Raw genomic sequence first — 20,893 nt, 5'->3', positions numbered from 1 at the left:
TGCCCATAATTCCTCTAGATCCATTTTAACAGAACTGAGTGATGTCAGTTCACTGGTGGTGGTGGTGGGTAGTGTTTAACGTCCCGTCGACAACGGGGTCATTAGAGACGGAGCGCAAGCTCGGGTTAGGGAAGGATTGGGAAGGAAATCGGCCGTGCCCTTTCAAAGGAACCCTCCCGGCATTTGCCTGAAACGATTTAGGGAAATCACGGAAAACCGAAATCAGGATGGCTGGAGACGGGATTGAACCGTCGTCCTCCCGAATGCGAGTCCAGTGTGCTAACCACTGCGCCACCTCGCTCGGTGTCAGTTCACTGTCTAAGTGAGATGTTGACAACTTATCTGCTCTATCAGAAACATTCTACTATTCTTGGCTGATTTATTAACTTTTGTAACCATTGTCCCCATGATGACTTAATGCTACTAATCTCCGTTTCTGTACTGACATTATCAATAAGGTCCAGCCTATTTGTAGCTAGACAGTCTAAGATATTTCCATTGCATGTGGGCTGCCAAGTTAGCTGCTCAAGGCAGTTTTCAGAAAATGTTTTCAAAAGTATTTTGCATGACTGTCTATGTGTAACCCCCACTCACAGTCAATCCATAGAAATCCCAGTCTATACTCAGAAGATTCAAGTCATCTCCAACTACCAACTAGTATCGCATGATATGGGTATTTATGCACTACTGACCATAGACTTTCTTTGAATGACTCTAGAACTCTCACAGCAGAATCAGGTGGCCAGTAGAAACATACAACTTAGTTTCTCCTCTGCCTGTTATACATGATCAGATTACTTCACTGTCACACTCAACTTTGACCTCAATAGAGACAACACTACCCCACCTATGACCTCTAATTTGTCTTTGAGAGATATGTTCCATGACTCGCAGCTTTCCACTTGTTTCAGCCAGCTCTCAGTTACAAGAATAATTTGAGTGCTAGTGCTTTCCTGGAGGGCAGTAAATTCAGGAACTTAATTACAAATACTACCACAGTTTGCTGATAAAACTTTGACAGTTGAAATGCCTAACACCATCTGACTTCCCTTGCTGCGTATTGAATGGCGAGTGTTTATCAGAGCACCTCAAACTACCATCTAGCCTAAATAACCCTCATGTGCACATTACAAATACTCTGCTAACTGAGTAGCTGCTCCCTTTGTGTAGTGCATCCCTGATCTATCAAGGGGAGTCTCACAAATCCCCACACAATAACTTAGGTCTAGAAATCCACAACCAAAACTGTCACAGAATTGACGAAGCCTTTGATTGAGACCCTCCACTCAGCTCCAAACCAAAAGACCCTGATCAACTCTGGGAACAATGCCGCAAATTGAGAGCTCTGCTTGCACTCCACACACAAGGCTAACAGTCTTCACCACCTACACCATCCACCTGTATGAACTGAGGATAGCCTCAGAAGCCATGCGACAGGCACAACTTGCAGACAGCTGCACCCTGCATGCTCGATAGTCGCAGGCAAAGCCACCTCCACATCTTAGATGAGGCCTCCCCAGCAGACATACTGAGTGCAGATTGGCTTTCTTTGCAGCCCTGAACACTGTCTGCCTCAGGGGCTTCATAAAGCACCTAATGTTGGAGCTCCCAATAACTAGTAAATCCCTTTCCATCTGTGCCTGCTCAAACCCTGCTGAAGGAGGAGACACAGGGTGAGTGGGTGAAGCGAGGTGGCCAGTCTCCGCATTGGCTCTCCGCCTCAAGCGCTGCAATCATGTTACCACCCACCATTCACCCTGCTGTGAGGGCAGATCCACTACGTTGGTTGCACTAGGAGGTGCCTCAGAGGCAGAGCCAATGGACAAAACAAGTGACACCTGAGGTGTCCCATGTGACATGCCAGAGTCTCCACCACTGCTACACCCCAAGGCAGCAGCCTGAAGGTGACTGACTATAGCCAAAAGCGCACTCAGCTGTTCGCAAACTACAATCAGCTCCTCCTGCATCTGCACGCAGCATGCACACGTCCTAAACATCTTAGCAAGACTAACTGAAGAGGTAAACTATAAAAGCAGACAGAATCCTAGATATGCAACTTGCTACCCTCCTAATGTGTCACCAGTGGTCACTGATGTGTTAGTTAGCTGGCTGTTCAGTAAGCAACTATTGCACTACAAAGTGAAAGAATGAACGCTTACAAAAACAAGAGATTAAACCTCTTAAAAAGAAAAACACTCACAGAATTTAATAAATATAGTATGAGGAAACACAGAAAATGATCAACACTTAATTTGTTCCTCTGTAGATGAGTATCAGCCAAGAGCTAGAGCCTGACTCTGGTGGTCCATGTGCTACCAGGTCCTGCATGTTCCACCTCTCTATCTGAGGCAGCATTCCTGGTGGCCGCTACGGCCCTGGCCATCCCCATGCACTCTCATTTGGAACACATGTATACTGATGGTGTATCTCCACAGCCTCACTGAGGCATGACCTACCTCCTTGGTCCCTTTATGTCCCCACATGATACCGATAGCATGATCCTCCAGTGGAACTGTAGTATTTTTTTCTGCCATTTGGCTGAACTACAATTTTTGTGTGTTTCCCCTGTTATGTTTTTGCATCATCCTCCAGGAAACTTGTATCCCAGCAATGTGGACCCCTACCATCCACTGCTGTCGGGCCTATTTTAAGAATTACACTGACTGAAAGAGGGTCAGATAATATTTGCAGTATGTTCTGGACTCTGTCCATGGCAAACACATGCCACTCAGTGCGACTTTGGAGGCTGTGGCTGTTCATGTGAATACATCTGTGGAATGTACCATCTGTAATCTTTATTTCCCTCCCAATGAAGATGTGTCCCAGAATGTGTTGTCTGCTTGTTTTCTCAGCTCCCTAACTCTTCCTAATACTGGGTGACTTCAATGCCTGCAACCATTGTGAGGTGGGACCATGACCACTGGCCATCGTAAGGCTGTCAAGAACATTGCTTGCAGAGATCGATCTTCACCTCTTGAATACTGATGCATCCACACACTTTAGTGTGACATATGGATCCCTGATCATGTTGGGATCCCAGGGAACGAATATGCTGACCGATTGACCAAGGTGGCTACCAGAATGCCAACTTTGGAGACGTGGGTACCAGAACCAGACAATCAGTTGACTCTAATCCAACAACTGTTAGAGGTTCAGGCGGGTTGGTGTGCCCTGGTTTCTCCAAATACACTGCAAACTATAAAGGAGACCAAGGCCATGTGGCAGCCTTCCCTTCATGCTTCTTGTAGGGAATCTACTGTCCTCTGTCAGCTTCACACTGGCCACTTTTCTGACATACAGCTGCATTCTCTAATGTGACATGAGGATCCACTCCACTGTTGGTGTGGTGCTTGCCTCATGGTGGCACACACCCTACTGGACTGTCCTAATTTGGTCACCTTACAGCAAAACCTTAAGCTTGCTGACATGCTTCCTCTGTTGCTAGTGGACAATACCAAAGCAGCTGATTTGGTTTTACATTTTACCCATGAAAATAGTTTTTACTCCTCTATTTAATGTAGGGCGCATTGGCCACTTGAGGGATTGGAGGGGTGTCTTGTTGTCTGCTCTGACCCAAGAGGCACATGGCAGCCCTTGCTCAGTGGCCCAGCCTGGGTCCTGCCCTCCCACCTCCTTAAACGTTCTAATCCTTTTACATCTTTCGTTGGTTGACAGTATCATGGTCATTTTCCTCTTAACTGTGATTTGATCTTGCCATGCAGCTAGTTTTCCTGTGGTAATGGAGAGTATGGAAGTACCGGTCAGATATAGAGGGTGTGTCTCTGGTCACATTACATGCCTGGGGGGGCCTCCATCTGCATTCTGGGCTGGACAACCCTCTCACCTTCACTGTTTTACCCCAACTTCACTTCTACTTCCTTCTCTCTCTTGGTTTTCTTGATTCTCAGATACAATAGAGTTCATTGGACATTGTCTCTTGTGTCCTTTGTCTCTAGGGACTATTCCCAGCTTGACAAAAAAAGGATTAAGGGGACCGATTACCTCATAGTTTGGTCCCTTTAACCCCGTCAGTCCATCTTCAGCTCCTTTTAGCCAGATTGTGCCATAATCTGCCTGCCAATCTTCAGTAATCTTCTGTAGCATCACATTTTGATTTGTCCTTTGTTATGACATTTATATTTTTATAAATATTTTCAGTCTTCCATCTTTTCAGTGTCAGCTCTAGCACTACTTGTGCAATATCTTGTATTGCCTTCTCCATATTTTCTCTTTATTTATTAAAAAAATTGTGTAATTGCCTATATGACTTGTTATAGGATTGCCGTTCTCTTTCTGTAACTGTGTAACACATCCACATGTGGCATAATGCTACTCCTTTAACACAGTTCATTTACCCTGAAGCTGGAGAAAAACTGCAGTGTACAACTGGGCATTGCTACTGCAAGTTTCTCGCATCACTTCCCGCCGAGCTCAGCCCGTGCAATTTCATATGCTCATCTTACAGGATGTGCACAGTTAGGTGCCAGGTAAAACATAGGTAGATTTTTAATTGTTTTGTAGAGTGCAGTACTTTTCAGTTGTAAACCATGGCATGCTCAGATATGTAAATCATTTTCTAAAGGATTATGTTATACAACAATCTGACATTGCTTTTGTGTAAACTGTTCCAAAGGGGAAACCGCAATCACTAGTGGTTCCAAGAGAACTGAGTAAAAAGTGGCACCTACGGAAACCACATTGAAGGAGATTGAGGAATTTCTGAATTTGAGACCTATATTCAATGGCTGTTCATCATTTGTTCTACTGTCCTCACTATATGACTGGTAAATGCTACACTGCCACACATGGGCTGCCTGTTCCTCATGTTTCAGGATGAGGTTTATGATTAAATATTACTAAAGAATAACTGACCATGCACTGGATGGGTACGTACCAAGTAGAACAGTTCATAATGGGAGGGATCCTCCACTGTACACAGTCATTGTAAAGAAACTTCTAAAGAAATACATATTACTGCATAACAGATGTAAAACACAGCATAGGTCTATAGATAGAGAGATGCTGAATGAAACGTGTTTGGCTGTTAAGAGAGCAATGCATGATGTCTTCAACGACTACTGTAGCAGCTCACAATTTTTCACAAAACCCAAAGAAATTCTGATCATACGTAAGGCTGTTAATGGCACCAATGGCAGTGTCTAGGCCCTAGTGAATGAGACAAGAACTGAAATTGAGGGTAGTGAAGCAAAAGCTGAAATGCTTATCTCTGTTTTAAAATTTTCCTTTACATACGAAAGCCCAGCAGAATTGCCCCGGATTAATGCCTGTACCACAGAAAAGTTGAGTGAAATAACTATTAGTGTTGGCAATGTTGAGAAACAGCTGAAATTGTAAAAACCGTACAAAGATTCAGGGCCCAATGAAATCCCTATCAGATTATATACTGAATTTGTGGCTGAGTTAGCCCCACTTCTAACTATAATCTATCATTGATCCTTCAAACAAGAAACCCAGGTCCTGTTCTTGGAAAAAAGTGCAGGTCACACCCGTCTACAATAAGGGCAATAGAAGTGATCCACAACACTGCTGTCCAAATTGACATCAATTACTTGTAGAATCTTAGAACACATTTTGAGCTCAAACATAATGAGGTACCTTGAACAGAATGACCTCCTCCATGTCAACCAGCAAAGATTCCAAAAACATCGACCATGTGAAACCCAACTTACATTTTTCTCACATGACCTACTGAAAGCATTGGATCAAAGCAGTCAGGTGGATGCAGTATTTCTTCATTCCTGAAAAGCATTTGACACAGTACCGCACTTAATCTTATTGTCAAAGGTATGATCATATGGGATATTAGGTGAAATTTGTGACTGGACTGAGGACTTTTTGGTATGGAGGACACAGCAAATTAGCTTGGATTGATAGCCATCGTCAGATGTAGAAGTTATTACAGGTGCATCCCAGGGAAGTGTGTTGGGACCCTTGCTGCTCATGTTGTACACTAATAACCTTGCAGATGAGGATAATGGTAACCTCAGACTTTTTGCAGATGATGCAGTTGTCTATAATGAAGTACTTTCTGAAAGAAGCTGCATAACTATTTAGTCAGATCTTGATAAGATTTCAAAATAGTGCAAAGATTGGGAACATACCTTAAATGTTCAAAAATGTGAAGTTTTGCACTTCACAAAACAATAAAATATAGTGTCTCATGACTGTAATCCATCCCCCATGAACCGTGGACCTTGCCGTTGGTGGGGAGGCTTGTGTGCCTCAGCGATACAGATAGCTGTACCGTAGGTACAACCACAACGGAGGGGTATCTGTTGAGAGGCCAGACAAATGTGTGGTTCCTGAAGAGGGGCAGCAGCAGCCTTTTCAGTAGTTGCAAGGGCAACAGTCTGGATGATTGACTGATCTGGCCTTGTAACAATAACCAAAACGGCCTTGCTGTGCTGGTACTGCGAACGGCTGAAAGCAAGGGGAAACTACGGCCGTAATTTTTCCTGAGGGCATGCAGCTTTACTGTATGATTAAATGATGATGGCGTCCTCTTGGGTAAAATATTCCGGAGGTAAAATAGTCCCCCATTCAGATCTCCGGGCGGGGACTACTCAAGAGGACGTCGTTATCAGGAGAAAGAAAACTGGCATTCTACGGATCGGAGCGTGGAATGTCAGATCCCTTAATCGGGCAGGTAGGTTAGAAAATTTGAAAAGGGAAATGGATAGGTTAAAGTTAGATATAGTGGGAATTAGTGAAGTTCGGTGGCAGGAGGAACAAGACTTCTGGTCAGGTGACTACAGGGTTATCAACACAAAGTCAAGTAGTGGTAATGCAGGAGTAGGTTTAATAATGAATAGGAAAATAGGAATGCGGATAAGCTACTACAAACAGCATAGTGAACGCATTATTGTGGCCAAGATAGATACGAAGCCCACACCTACTACAGTAGTACAAGTTTATATGCCAACTAGCTCTGCAGATGACGAAGAAATTGAAGAAATGTATGATGAAATAAAAGAAATTATTCAGATAGTGAAGGGAGACGAAAATTTAATAGTCATAGGTGACTGGAATTCGAGCATAGGAAAAGGGAGAGAAGCAAACATAGTAGGTGAATATGGATTGGGGCTAAGAAATGAAAGAGGAAGCCGCCTGGTAGAATTTTGCGCAGAGCACAACTTAATCATAGCTAACACTTGGTTTAAGACTCATGATAGAAGGTTGTATACATGGAAGAACCCTGGATATACTAAAAGGTATCAGATAGATTATATAATGGTAAGACAGAGATTTAGGAACCAGGTTTTAAATTGTAAGACATTTCCAGGGGCAGATGTGGACTCTAACCACAATCTATTGGTTATGACCTGTAGATTAAAACTGAAGAAACTGCAAAAGGGTGGGAATTTACGGAGATGGGACCTGGATAAACTGAAAGAACCAGAGGTTGTACAGAGTTTCAGGGAGAGAATAAGGGAACAATTGACAGGAATGGGGGAAAGAAATACAGTAGAAGAAGAATGGGTAGCTTTGAGGGATGAAGTAGTGAAGGCAGCAAACGATCAAGTAGGTAAAAAGATGAGGGCTAGTAGAAATCCTTGAGTAACAGCAGAAATATTGAATTTAATTGATGAAAGGAGAAAATATAAAAATGCAGTAGATGAAGCAGGCAAAAAGGAATACAAACATCTCAAAAATGAGATCGACAGGAAGTGCAAAATGGCTAAGCAGGGATGGCTAGAGGACAAATGTAAGGATGTAGAGGCTTGTCTCACTAGGGGTAAGATAGATACTGCCTACAGGAAAATTAAAGAGACCTTTGGAGATAAGAGAACCACTTGTATGAACATCAAGAGCTCAGATGGAAACCCAGTTCTAAGCAAAGAAGGGAAAGCAGAAAGGTGGAAAGAGTATATAGAGGGTCTATACAAGGGCGATGTACTTGAGGACAATATTATGGACATGGAAGAGGATGTAGATGAAGATGAAATGGGAGATACGATACTGTGTGAAGAGTTTGACAGAGCACTGAAAGACCTGAGTCGAAACAAGGCCCCTGGAGTAGACAACATTCCATTGGAACTACTGACGTCCTTGGGAGAGCCAGTCCTGACAAAACTCTACCATCTGGTGAGCAAGATGTATGAAACAGGCGAAATACCCTCAGACTTCAAGAAGAATATAATAATTCCAATCCCAAAGAAAGCAGGTGTTGACAGATGTGAAAATTACAGAACAATCAGTTTAATAAGTCACAGCTGCAAAATACTAACACGAATTCTTTACAGACGAATGGAAAAACTAGTAGAAGCCGATCTCGGGGAAGATCAGTTTGGATTCCTAGAAATACTGGAACACGTGAGGCAATACTGGCCTTACGACTTATCTTAGAAGAAAGATTAAGGAAAGGCAAACCTACGTTTCTAGCATTTGTAGACTTAGAGAAAGCTTTTGACAATGTTGACTGGAATACTCTCTTTCAAATTCTGAAGGTGGCAGGGGTAAAATACAGGGAGCGAAAGGCTATTTACAATTTGTACAGAAACCAGATGGCAGTTATAAGAGTCGAGGGGCATGAAAGGGAAGCAGTGGTTGGGAAGGGAGTAAGACAGGGTTGTAGCCTGTCCCCGATGTTATTCAATCTGTATATTGAGCAAGCAGTAAAGGAAACAAAAGGAAAATTTGGAGTAGGTATTAAAATTCATGGAGAAGAAGTAAAAACTTTGAGGTTCGCTGATGACATTGTAATTCTGTGAGAGACAGCAAAGGACTTAGAAGAGCAGTTGAAAAGAATGGATGGTGTCTTGAAGGGAGGATATAAGATGAACATCAACAAAAGCAAAACGAGGATAATGGAATGTAGTCGAATTAAGTCGGGTGATGTTGAGGGAATTAGATTAGGAAATGAGACACTTAAAGTAGTAAAGGAGTTTTGCTATTTGGGGAGCAAAATAACTGATGATGGTCGAAGTAGAGAGGATATAAAATGTAGACTGGCAATGACAAGGAAAGCGTTTCTGAAGAAGAGAAATTTGTTAACATCGAGTATAGATTTAAATGTCAGGAAGTTGTTTCTGAAAGCATTTGTGTGGAGTGTAGCCATGTATGGAAGTGAAACATGGACGGTAAATAGTGTGGACAAGAAGAGAATAGAAGCTTTCGAAATGTGGTGCTACAGAAGAATGCAGAAGATTAGATGGGTAGATCACATAACTAATGAGGAGGTACTGAATAGGATTGGGGAGAAGAGGAGTTTGTGGCACAACTTGACCAGAAGAAGGGATCAGTTGGGAGGACATGTTCTGAGGCATCAAGGGATCACCAATTTAGTATTGGAGGGAAGCGTGGAGGGTAAAAATCGTAGGGGGAGACCAAGAGATGAATACACTAAGCAGGTTCAGAAGGATGTAGGTTGCAGTAGGTACTGGGAGATGAAGAAGCTTGCACAGGATAGAGTAGCAAGGAGAGCTGCATCAAACCAGTCTCAGGACTGAAGACCACAACAACAACAACAACAACAACAATGACTGTAATATCAATGAGTCACTGTCGGAACTGGTCAGCTCATACAAATATCAGGGTGTATCACCATGGTGAACCATGGACCTTGCCGTTAGTGGGCAGGCTTGCGTGCCTCAGCGATACAGATGGCCGTACCATAGGTGCAACCACAACAGAGGGGTATCTGTTGAGAGGCCAGACAAACGTGTGGTTCCTGAAGAGGGGCAGCAGCAGCCTTTTCAGTAGTTGCAGGGGCAACAGTCTGGATGATTGGCTGATCTTGCCTTGTAACATTAACCAAAATGGCCTTGCTGTGCTGGTACTGCGAACGGCTGAAAGCAGGGGGAAACTACGGCCGTAATTTTTCCCGAAGGGCATGCAGCTTTACTGTATGATTAAATGATGATGGCGTCCTCTTGGGTAAAATATTCCGGAGGTAAAATAGTTCCCCATTCGGATCTCTGGGCTGGGACTACTCAAGAGGACGTCGTTATCAGGAGAAAGAAAACTGGCGTTCTACGGATCGGAGCGTGGAATGTCAGATCCCTTAATCGGGCAGGAAGGTTAGAAAATTTAAAAAGGGAAATGGATAGGTTAAAGTTAGATATAGTGGGAATTAGTGAAGTTTGGTGGCAGGAGGAACAAGACTTTTGGTCAGGTGACTACAGGGTTATCAACACAAAGTCAAATAGGGGTAATGCAGGAGTAGGTTTAATAATGAATAAAAAAATAGGAGCGCGGGTAAGCTACTACAAACAGCATAGTGAACGCAGTATTGTGGCCAAGATAGACACAAAGCCCATGCATACTACAGTAGTACAAGTTTATATACCAACTAGCTCTGCAGATCATGAAGAAATTGATGAAATGTATGATGAGATAAAAGAAATTATTCAGGTAGTGAAGGGAGACGAAAATTTAATAGTCATGGGTGACTGGAATTCGAGAGTAGGAAAAGGGAGACAAGGAAACATAGTAGGTGAATATGAATTGGGGGGAAGAAATGAAAGAGGAAGCCGTCTGGTAGAATTTTGCACAGAGCATAACTTAATCATAGCTAACACTTGGTTCAAGAATTATAAAAGAAGGTTGTATACATGGAAGAATCCTGGAGATACTAAAAAGTATCAGCTAGATTATATAATGGTAAGACAGAGATTTAGGAACCAGGTTTTAAATTGTAAGACATTTCCAGGGGCAGATGAGGACTCTGACCACAATCTATTGGTTATGAACTGCAGATTAAAACTGAAGAAACTACAAAAAGGTGCTAATTTAAGGAGATAGGACCTGGAAAAACTGACTAAACCAGAGGTGGTAGAGTGTTTCAGGGAGAGCATAAGGGAACAACTGACAGGAATGGGGGAAAGAAATACAGAAGAAGAAGAATGGGTAGCTCTGAGGGATTAAGTAGTGAAGGCAGCAGACGATCAAGTAGGTAAAAAGACGAGGGATAATAAAAATCCTTGGGTAACAGAAGAAATATTGAATTTAATTGATGAAAGGAGAAAATATAAAACTGCAGCAAATGAAGCAGGCAAAAAGGAATACAAACGTCTCAAAAATGAGATCGACAGGAAGTGGAAAATCGCTAAGCAGGGATGGCTAGAGGACAAATGTAAGGATGTAGACGCTTATCTCACTAGGGGTAAGATAGATACTGCCCACAGGAAAATTAAAGAGACCTTTGGAGAGAAGAGAACCACTTGTATGAATATCAAGAGCTCAGATGGAAACCCAATTCTAAGCAAAGAAGGGAAAGCAGAAAGGTTGGAAAGAGTATATAGAGGTTTTATACAAGGGCGATGTACTTGAGGACAATATTATGGAAATGGAAGAGGATGTAGATGAAGACGAAATGGGAGATAAGATACTGTGTGAAGAGTTTGACAGAGCACTGAAAGACCTGAGTCGAAACAAGGCCCCGGGAGTAGACAACATTCCAGTAGAACTACTGATGGCCTTGGGAGAGCCAGTCCTGACAAAACTCTACCATCTGGTGAGCAAGATGCATGAGACAGGCGAAATACCCTCAGACTTCAAGAAGAATATAATAATTCCAATCCCAAAGAAAGCAGGTGTTGAAAGATGTGAAAATTACCGAACTATCAGTTTAATAAGTCACAGCTGCAAAATACTAACGCGAATTCTTTACAGACGAATGGAAAAACTGGTAGAAGCGGACCTCGGGGAAGATCAGTTTGGATTCCGTAGAAATGTTGGAACACGTGAGGCAATACTAACCTTACGACTTATCTTAGAAGAAAGATTAAGAAAAGGCAAACCTACGTTTCTAGCATATGTAGACTTAGAGAAAGCTTTTGACAATGTTAACTGGAATACTCTCTTTCAAATTCTGAAGGTGGCAGGGGTAAAATACAGGGAGCGAAAGGCTATTTACAATTTGTACAAAAACCAGATGGCAGTTACAAGAGTCGAGGGGTATGAAAGGGAAGCAGTGTTTGTGAAGGGAGTGAGACACGGTTGTAGCCTCTCCCCGATGTTATTCAATCTGTATATTGAGCAAGCATTAAAGGAAACAAAAAAAAAATTTGGAGTAGGTATTAAAATCCATGGAGAAGAAATAAAAACTTTGAGGTTCGCCGATGACATTGTAATTTTGTCAGAGACAGCAAAGGACGTGGAAGAGCAGTTGAATGGAATGGACAGTGTCTTAAAAGGAGGATATAAGATGAACATCAACAAAAGCAAAACGAGGATAATGGAATGCAGTCAAATTAAATTGGGTGATGCTGAGGGAATGAGATTAGGAAATGAGACACTTAAAGTAGTAAAGGAGTTTTGCTATTTGGGGAGCAAAATAACTGATGATGGTCGAAGTAGAGAGGATATAAAATGTAGACTGGCAATGGCAAGGAAAGCATTTCTGAAGAAGAGAAATTTGCTAACATCGAGTATAGATTTAAGTATCAGGAAGTTGTTTCTGAAAGTATTTGTGTGGAGTGTGGCCATGTATGGAAGTGAAACATGGACGATAAATAGTTTGGACAAGAAGAGAATAGAAGCTTTCGAAATGTGGTGCTACAGAAGAATGCAGAAGATTAGATGGGTAGATCACATAACTAATGAGGATGTATTGAATAGAATTGGGGAGAAGAGGAGTTTGTGGCACAACTTGACAAAAAGAAGGGACCGGTTGGTAGGACATGTTTTGAGGCATCAAGGCATCACAAATTTGGCATTGGAGGGCAGCGTGGAGGGTAAAGATCGTAGAGGGAGACCAAGAGATGAATACACTAAGCAGATTCAGAAGGATGTAGGTTGCAGTAAGTAGTGGGAGATGAAGAAGCTTGCACAGGATAGAGTAGCATGGAGAGCTGCATCAAACCAGTCTCGGGACTGAAGACCACAACAACAACAACATCACTTTGTAGGAATGTGAAATGGAGTGATCACATAGGCTCAGTTGTCGGTAAAGCAGGTGGTAGACTTCAGGTTATTGGTAGAATACTGGGGAAGTGGATCAGTCTACAAAGGAGATCTTTTGCAAATCAAACACACAACCAGTTCTAGGATATTGCTGAAGCATGTGGGCCTCCTACTAAATAGACCTAACAGGGGATATTGAACATATACAGAGAAGGGCAGCATAAATGGTCACAGGTTTGTTTAATCCATGGGAGAGTCTCACAGAGATACTGAGGGAACTGAACTGGCAGACTTTTGAAGACAGATGTAAACTACCCTGATAAAGTCTACTAATAAAGTTTCAAGACTGGCTTTAATGATGACTCTAAGAAATGCTACAACCCCCTACACATCACTCACAAAGCAACTGTGAGGATAAGATTTTAATAATTACTGCACACACAGAGGCATTTAAACAACCGTTTTTCTCATGCTCTACATGTGAATGGAACATGAAGAAACCGTAATAACTGGTAGAATGGGGTGTACCCTCTGTGGTGCACTTCACGGTGGTTTGCACAGTATGGATGTAGATTCCTTCTCTCCAGGACTTGGGGTATTGTTCCTCAGATCAGATTCGATTGAAAAACACGAAGAAATAGTTCTTGCATTCATGGTATTATTGGAGCTGACATCCCACTGTACCCTCTCTACTAATATCTACCTTTGTTGGACTAGGGTATCTCAATTGGCCTTGGATATTATTTTTTGGAAATATTTTGCCTTTATCTGGGGTACAGTTTCTCATTTAGTGATCAGAAAATTATTGTCATATATTGCCATTGTAAAACATAATTTACTTTTTAAATTGGTATTTATAGTATACTCCCACACCTTTTAGATGAAATTTGTAACTGGACTGAGAACTCCCACACCTATGCTGATGGTGAGAAATGTTCATGCTATGAGTGCTTCTTGCTTTCTATGATAATGGACTGAGGTTCTGGCAGAGCAATGCAAAATGCTGCAAGGTTGTCAGTAAATGGACTGTAATGAATATTTCATGGTACCAGTTGCCTGTGGTACTCCATACACCACCATCTAACTCACCAATCACCATCTACCAGGTTTAAAAGACTTTTTAGGATAGAGACATCAACAATCCATCAAGCTGGTTCCGTTATGCATTCATTCAGATGTCCTGATGGCAGGTGCTGATGCATCTGGAATGGGATTCAAGGGGGAAGTTCGTTGTTGCAGTGCCAGTCCTCTCCTACTTTCCAAAAGGACAGTGTCAGGTAGGGTGGGAAAGCAAAGAGTCACGTCAACTGCGCGGATGTAGTTTTCTCTGTACTGCAGAAGCAGACATCGTTCAATGAGAGGAAACTGATCCCTACAAAAAAACCTGGGACAAGGATTTGTGGAGCCCTCCTGCACATGGGATACATTGAAACCTCTGAGGAGGAGAAATGGATGGTGTCCTCCATGGCCTCACTATTCATATGTACATAAGGTACGAGATAGCATGAACACACAGCAATTAATTGCACAATTCAGTCTTCACTTGTCATTGTTGCAGTCTTCAGCCTGAAGACTGGTTTACTGTGGCTCTCCATGTTAGTCTATCCTGTTCAAGTCTTTTAATCTCTACACAATTATCACAACTGGCATCCATTTGAACCTGCTTAGTGCATTCAACTCTTGGTCTTACTATGCAATTTTTGCCCCATAACCTCCAACCACACCCCTATACTCTGAATCTACAGTTCCTTTATGCCTCAGGATGAGTTTTACTGTCCAGTCCCTTATTTTAGTTAAGCTGACTCATAAATCTTTTCAATATTCCTCTACAGTACCACACTTCAGAAGCTTCTACACTTTTCTTGTCTGAATTGCTTATCATACATGTTTCACTTCCATGCATGACTACACTCCAAACAAATATCTTCAGAACAGACTTCCTCCTGATTTATTTTGACTAAATTCCATTGTCTTTGTTTAATTTTTATTGATGTCTACCTTATAATCTGTTTTCAAGACTCAGTCCATTTTGTTCAACTGCTCTTCCAAGCCCTTAGCTGCATCTGACAGAATCAGTTTGCTCAATCTACAGACTGAATAACACTGTGATAAGCTAAAATCTTGTCTCACTTACTTCTCAAATACTGGCTTCTTTTCATGTCCTTTGACTTTTATACCTGCAGTCCAACTTACGTACGAGTTGTAAATAACCTTTCATTCTCAAAATTTCAAAGAGTGTAGTCCAGTCTGCATTGTCAAAAGTTTGACTCTAAATCAACAAATGCCATAAACATGAGTTTGCTTTTCTTCCACCTATCTTCTCAGTTGTAGGGCCAACATTGTCTTACATGTTTATACATTTCTTTGGAACCCAAACTGATCTTCTCCAAGGTCGGCCTACCAGTTTCTCCATCATTCTGTAAGTAATTTGTATGTATGGCATAGCCTTTAACCACAAAACTAACCAATGGTTGAAATGAGTCTCCTACATACAAAGGCACAAGGGCCTATTCTGTCTTAGAAATTTTACTTCCTCCATGTTTTCTGACACTATTGACATTCTACTGCAGTATAGGGGTCATTAATCAAAAACAATTTTTGTTTGCTCTATCTCTTCTTTTTTGGCAACACAGGTTGGATATGAGACAAATAACAGGACACCCTGTCACTTCACCTACACATATTTCCAGTTTCTTTAGGGAGAAATCTTCACTGTTTAAAACTGATTTCCTCCTATCTGATGGTTTCATACCTAGTTTCTTTTTGCCATGAATTTTGACTTTTGTTGTAATGCTCCGGGAAGTTTGAGAAAGGTTGAAGTACTTTTTGTGCCTAACTTTGTGAATGATACATACACAAGTCTGTGCCACTGTACAAAAAATTTTTTTGTTACTTCAATTACTTGAGTTTCCTTTTCTTCTAAAAAGGCCAATCAGTTCTGGCTCAAAGCAGTGTGCTCAACAGAGCATTTTATACAGAAGTTAGCATCAATAACAATGACTCTGATTTGTGTGCATCTTCTCTGTGTGTTGCCTTGTTGTTACATCCTAATGTGGTGTGACTGTATCTTTGGCATTTATAGCTCTGCATTTGGTAGGGTATATAAACCCTTACCTTCATTCCAAGGGTGTCCACATGCAGGGGCAAGGGGGCAGGGGTCTGCTGCCACCCTCCCTCCATCCCCCCCACACCCCCGCCCATAGTTCTTAGGGAGATTTTCTTTCACAAAAATGGTTTAAAAGTCAGTATTACGTACATTTTTAACAGAGTTGGAAATGGAACTTTTTATGGCTGCTTTCAAGTCACCATTTATCTTTCAAAATATTAAAAATACTCCATAAACCCACGTCTCGCAGCACCCTCAAAATGTTGGTTGCACGTCCTTGCTTCATCCAAATAGATCCGCCTTTTATGTACTCTGCAAGAATGTGTAAACTGAATGTTAGGATGAAGGCAACCATCTTGTGCAGCTTGCTGTTTATCATCCTCAACATATATCTAACTTCTGTCACATCTTCCATTTTCCACTCCTTTTGCAGCTTAGTGGTGTTCCCATTCATCATGTTTCTACAACTTAGAACGTCCTTATTGAAAGGTCGCAAAAGGAAGAGTACATAAGAGTGTTTATTGACAGACTAGGTAGTGAAGATTGGAACTTTGTATATAACTGTAAATCGGGTAAAAGCAGAGAAAGAACATTTATAAGTCATATCTTAAATGCACAAAAATGAACAGAGTTAATATCCTTCTGGGGAAGGGGGGGGGGGGGGGAGGGAACAACCTGCAGTGGAGACATATACAGAAAGAACTCCCAATAAGTGTAAGGCTAATTTAGACATACCAAGGAACAGTCTAGTAAGAAATGCAAATTTTCACAAAGTGAACCCACTTAACATTTTCAATGAATTATCATTTTATGTTTGGTCTATGGATCTAAAGCGTTTTAAAATTAAGTGGTACAACTATCTATCAGGTCACCCATTTTCCATATTAAAGAATTAATTGAGATGCATAAGGAGGAAATTACCATCTAACAAATTTTACTATAGTTTATTGTATCATAATGTACTGTGGTTATGTCTTGTATAATTATGTCCTGTATACTCTATCCACTTGTTATGAGCCGGCCGTGGTGGCCGTGCGGTTCTAGGCGCTACAGTCCGGAACCACGCGACTGCTACGGTCACAGGTTCGAATCCTGCCTCGGGCATGGATGTGTGTGACGTCCTTAGGTTATTTAGGTTTAAGCAGTTCTAAGTTCTAGAGGACTGATGACCTCAGGTGTTAAGTCCCATAGTGCTCAGAGCCAGTTGAACCACTTGTTATGCACAGGGTTTATACCTCAGCCCTTCTTTGTTATAGTATAGCTTATTGACACCAGCTCTTAGAAATTTTTCTGTACCATAGTGTGTTTTATTATTGCTGTCCTTAATGTGTGTACTATAGTTATTTGACAGTAGTTTATTACTATGTAAATACTGCACTCCAAAGATTGAGTCTATTTCATTGTAAAATTCTCAATAGCCAATAAAAATTCTTGATATAGTTTTAGATCATGATGCATGGAAAAGCAGGCTTTTATTCAACAGTAGATGTCAAATGGTTAATGGTGGTAATGTTGGTATTAGGTTTATTTTGTTTATCCAAGAGCGTATAACACTTCAAAAATAAGAAGACCGTTTCACATTAACATAAGATTGAGTATAAAAGGAATTTTATGCCACTGCAATTAATTGCTTGGGTGATTAATGGAGTTTTTGTATAAATTAGTTAAATACTGGAAAAATTGTGGTGTTGCAGGAGGTTGAATGGGGCACTCATTTTAAAAGTGACCTATGGGCCTAATATGTATACATCACGTTCAACCACAAAGAAACGCAATATGTATTGTAACATGTGTAATACATTTCAGTTTCTGTTGTACTGACAGAACTTGCTAAAACTGCTTTCTTTGTGCATAGTGGAATTACCATAGTAGCAAGGTCTAACTGGTTACAAATTTAACCGAACATCTAACGAACTAAAGTATCAGAAATGCATTTGTAAAGTATTATGCACGTGTGGATATGTAGGCACTGTTAAAAAGTACTGCATAATGGCGGTTTTCGATCTGGGGGGCTTACGTCTTAGTCATTCTTTCTGACGTGTCCTTGCAGCGGTTGGGTAAACAAGAATTATAAGATGCAAGTCCAAGTATTTTCTATCACTTTTGCCTCTAAAAGTTTTTCAGCTGCTTTACACACTATGTGACTGCTTAAACATAAAGTTGTCTCTTTTCGCCTAGTTGAAGAACAATTGACTATATTTTGTCCCTGCATTTTATATTACTTAACACAACTGCTGGTTTTAAATACAAGTTGATGTGCACATTGACACGTACGGATAGCATTGCTTGCTAGCAGTAAGCTACTTTATGTCATACGAAGAAATTTTCGGTATTTGTTGCTTTCTATTAGTCTTGCAACGCACACGTTTGTTCTCTTTCCATACGTGCGTACCGAAAGCCGAAAAGTAACTGAATCTGTTTGTTGGAACGACTAATGACTTAGTGTTGATGACAAAGGTACACTGCTATTACAGAAGTATAACATGTTCTCTGTTTTCACAGAACAGAGCTATGACGTCACGTGAAAATGACCTAAAATCGAACGTTTGTCAAAAACGGAAGAGGCTGCAGCATTCTGTGGCGTACCACACGGGAGTTTTTACCAACTGAACAAAGAACCAACAACGTTCACGAAGAAGAAATAACGCTTTTATGAGAAATAGCTAAAATTTTCTTCATGTGTGTTTTTGTTTTTTTGCCATGTCTAATCATTGGCGGATGAATACATCAGGTTGGTTCTGTCTCCGACTTTGAGTCGCCAGTAAATAGAAGCACTGATATTTTGAAACAAATTCGTAAACTTTGTAAACAATTGTAACATAAAGTGTTCGAATATGTGATTTCTTTTAAAAAATTGAAACTACAAGGTTTATACAGCTACGAAATGTGAGTACATCATACCAGATAAAGCTTCATCTATTTGAAGATGGATATTTATGAAGTCGAAGAGGAATTTGTATTTAACAGTCAGTAGTTTTGTTCATCTTATTCTTACGGGGTTTGGTAGGGAGTAATTGAAGCTCAGCTTTCATGTGATTATGCTCAAGGAAAAGAAAGTTGTTGCTATCAGTTTGATAGCTTCATGTTTACTATGCTTAGTCGAATATAATTATCTAATGGTATAGCAGATAGCAATTTTAGAATATACATCTGTCATTTCGACTGTTCCCTGTCTATTCTAACGTGCCTGCAAATGTGATAAAACTTGTGTACCAAATTCATTAATTCATTTTGTTTGTGTAGCCAACGCGTTGCGCTTCTGCCTTTAAAAGGGGCAGGGGGATATGATTAAGACGTTACGGCAAGGGTGTGTAAATTTGATTAGGAAGGCTCGGCCTCTGTAAGTTCCATTTCATTGGAATATATTTAGGTGTATGAGAAACATTCGCCGCCACAGGCTCATCCTATTTCGCGCGCGCCCTCATCCCCTGAATCAATTTTCAATTGTATGTGGATCCAAATGAGATTAATAACAGCAAAAAACTACACAGGAATGAGAGTTTTTTCCTTTTTACGTAACTCTCTGTAAATATGTTGATATGTTTACAGTACGATAGTCACAAGCTTTGTGTCACTGTTGATTATACAGCTAGTGTAAGTCCTTAGCACTTTCTACTACTTAAATTGCTGTATAGTCTTATTATTTTTATAAATTTAACATTTAAGTCTGCTAACTGTTCATTTCAGTATTTTTCAAGGCCCTGTACACCAAATTTGTTTACCTTGGATCTTGTAATATCTGCCCAAATTATTCACTGTGGAGAAGTGTTCTTTTACTGATTCACGGTAGCTGGCATTTCTCCTCCTTGAGTAGAGTTACAAAATTGGACGCAGAGATAAAATTGTATAGCAGTGATAAAGTAGATTTAGGACGTATAGTTGTCTTTTTATTGATGATAGTAGTTGATGTTTCGATTAGGGCGCCTGATAGGTGTCATATAAATTCAGCAGTCAACACTGTTAGTGTGTCCAGTTTTTTAATAGGTCAATTGCTTACATTCATTGACATCAAGCTGTGCAGAGTGGTGCACATTCTTGGAAATCTTTTTGGGCAATAAATGATGAGACCCTTAAAAATGTCAACTACAACTTGCAAGAGAGAGACGGAGCCCAGTTTTCATTGAAACAGGACTTACCACACACTCTGTTATGTTTTTAAGTGAATTCATATGTTTCTTTGGAGCTACCCCTACTCCTCACCTCCAAAAGATAGAAACAGTAGTGTAGGCACTGACAAGGAAAATGTGGCTTAATGCAGGAATAAAAAAATCCTGTAGAACAAAGGGGATTCTATACAGTTTTCTCAGAACTTGTATTGACCCAAAGAAACAGCAGCACTACAAACTTTACTGTGGCACCTTAAAGAAGGTAATAAATAAAGCTAATAGAATGCACATAAAATCTGAAATTGAAAATTCTAAAAAGAGGAAAATAAATTAAATATAATCAGCATGGAAACTTGCAGAAACACAGAACATATCATACACAGAAATAAAACAAGGTGACAGTATTGTAAATAAATCTGAAATGGTTGCAGAAATTAAAAGTAATGTTGCAGACTCTTCACTCAATCTCTTAATATCTTCAGCAAAAGTCAAACTATTGTATTCTTTTAACATCAAGTTTTACAAGCCATTAACAAAAATATGTCCCAAGTAGGTAACTTTTGTGGTCCCTCCAAAGCTGTTAATTGTGTAAACCTGTAAAATCTTTTGCAAAAGTCGTAATGTTATGATTTATATGGCATTGTCAGTTTGTGGCATCAACATTGAATGGGCTGAAGCAGATTATAATGCTGAATGGTTCATCTGGAAACATGGCTCATCTGAATAGGGCACCTTAATGTGTGGAGTGCCACAAAGCTCTGTTTTAGGTTCACTGCTATTTCTGATGTTCATTATAGACTCCCCACTTCATTCC

The 20,893-nt window shown here is 40.6% G+C and overlaps 1 protein-coding gene across 3 annotated transcripts in view; it reads left to right on the top strand.

Annotated features, from left to right (window-relative positions):
* The first annotated feature begins 18,261 nt into the window (after positions 1-18,261).
* LOC126194917 (protein mothers against dpp) overlaps positions 18,262-20,893 on the top strand; it is a 232,239-nt gene continuing 229,607 nt past the window's right edge. The window contains exons 1-2 of one of the 3 annotated variants that reach the window (XM_049933292.1): positions 18,262-18,378; positions 18,476-18,704. In XM_049933292.1, the coding sequence (XP_049789249.1) occupies positions 18,674-18,704 (31 nt within the window). In that variant the 5' untranslated portion in view covers positions 18,262-18,378; positions 18,476-18,673. The other 2 variants (XM_049933290.1, XM_049933291.1) reach the window with 2 other exon arrangements.

The sequence above is a fragment of the Schistocerca nitens genome, chromosome 7, assembly GCF_023898315.1.
Source record: "Schistocerca nitens isolate TAMUIC-IGC-003100 chromosome 7, iqSchNite1.1, whole genome shotgun sequence".
NCBI classification, from domain to species: domain Eukaryota; kingdom Metazoa; phylum Arthropoda; class Insecta; order Orthoptera; family Acrididae; genus Schistocerca; species Schistocerca nitens.
This window is presented reverse-complemented; position numbering and strand designations above follow the sequence as displayed.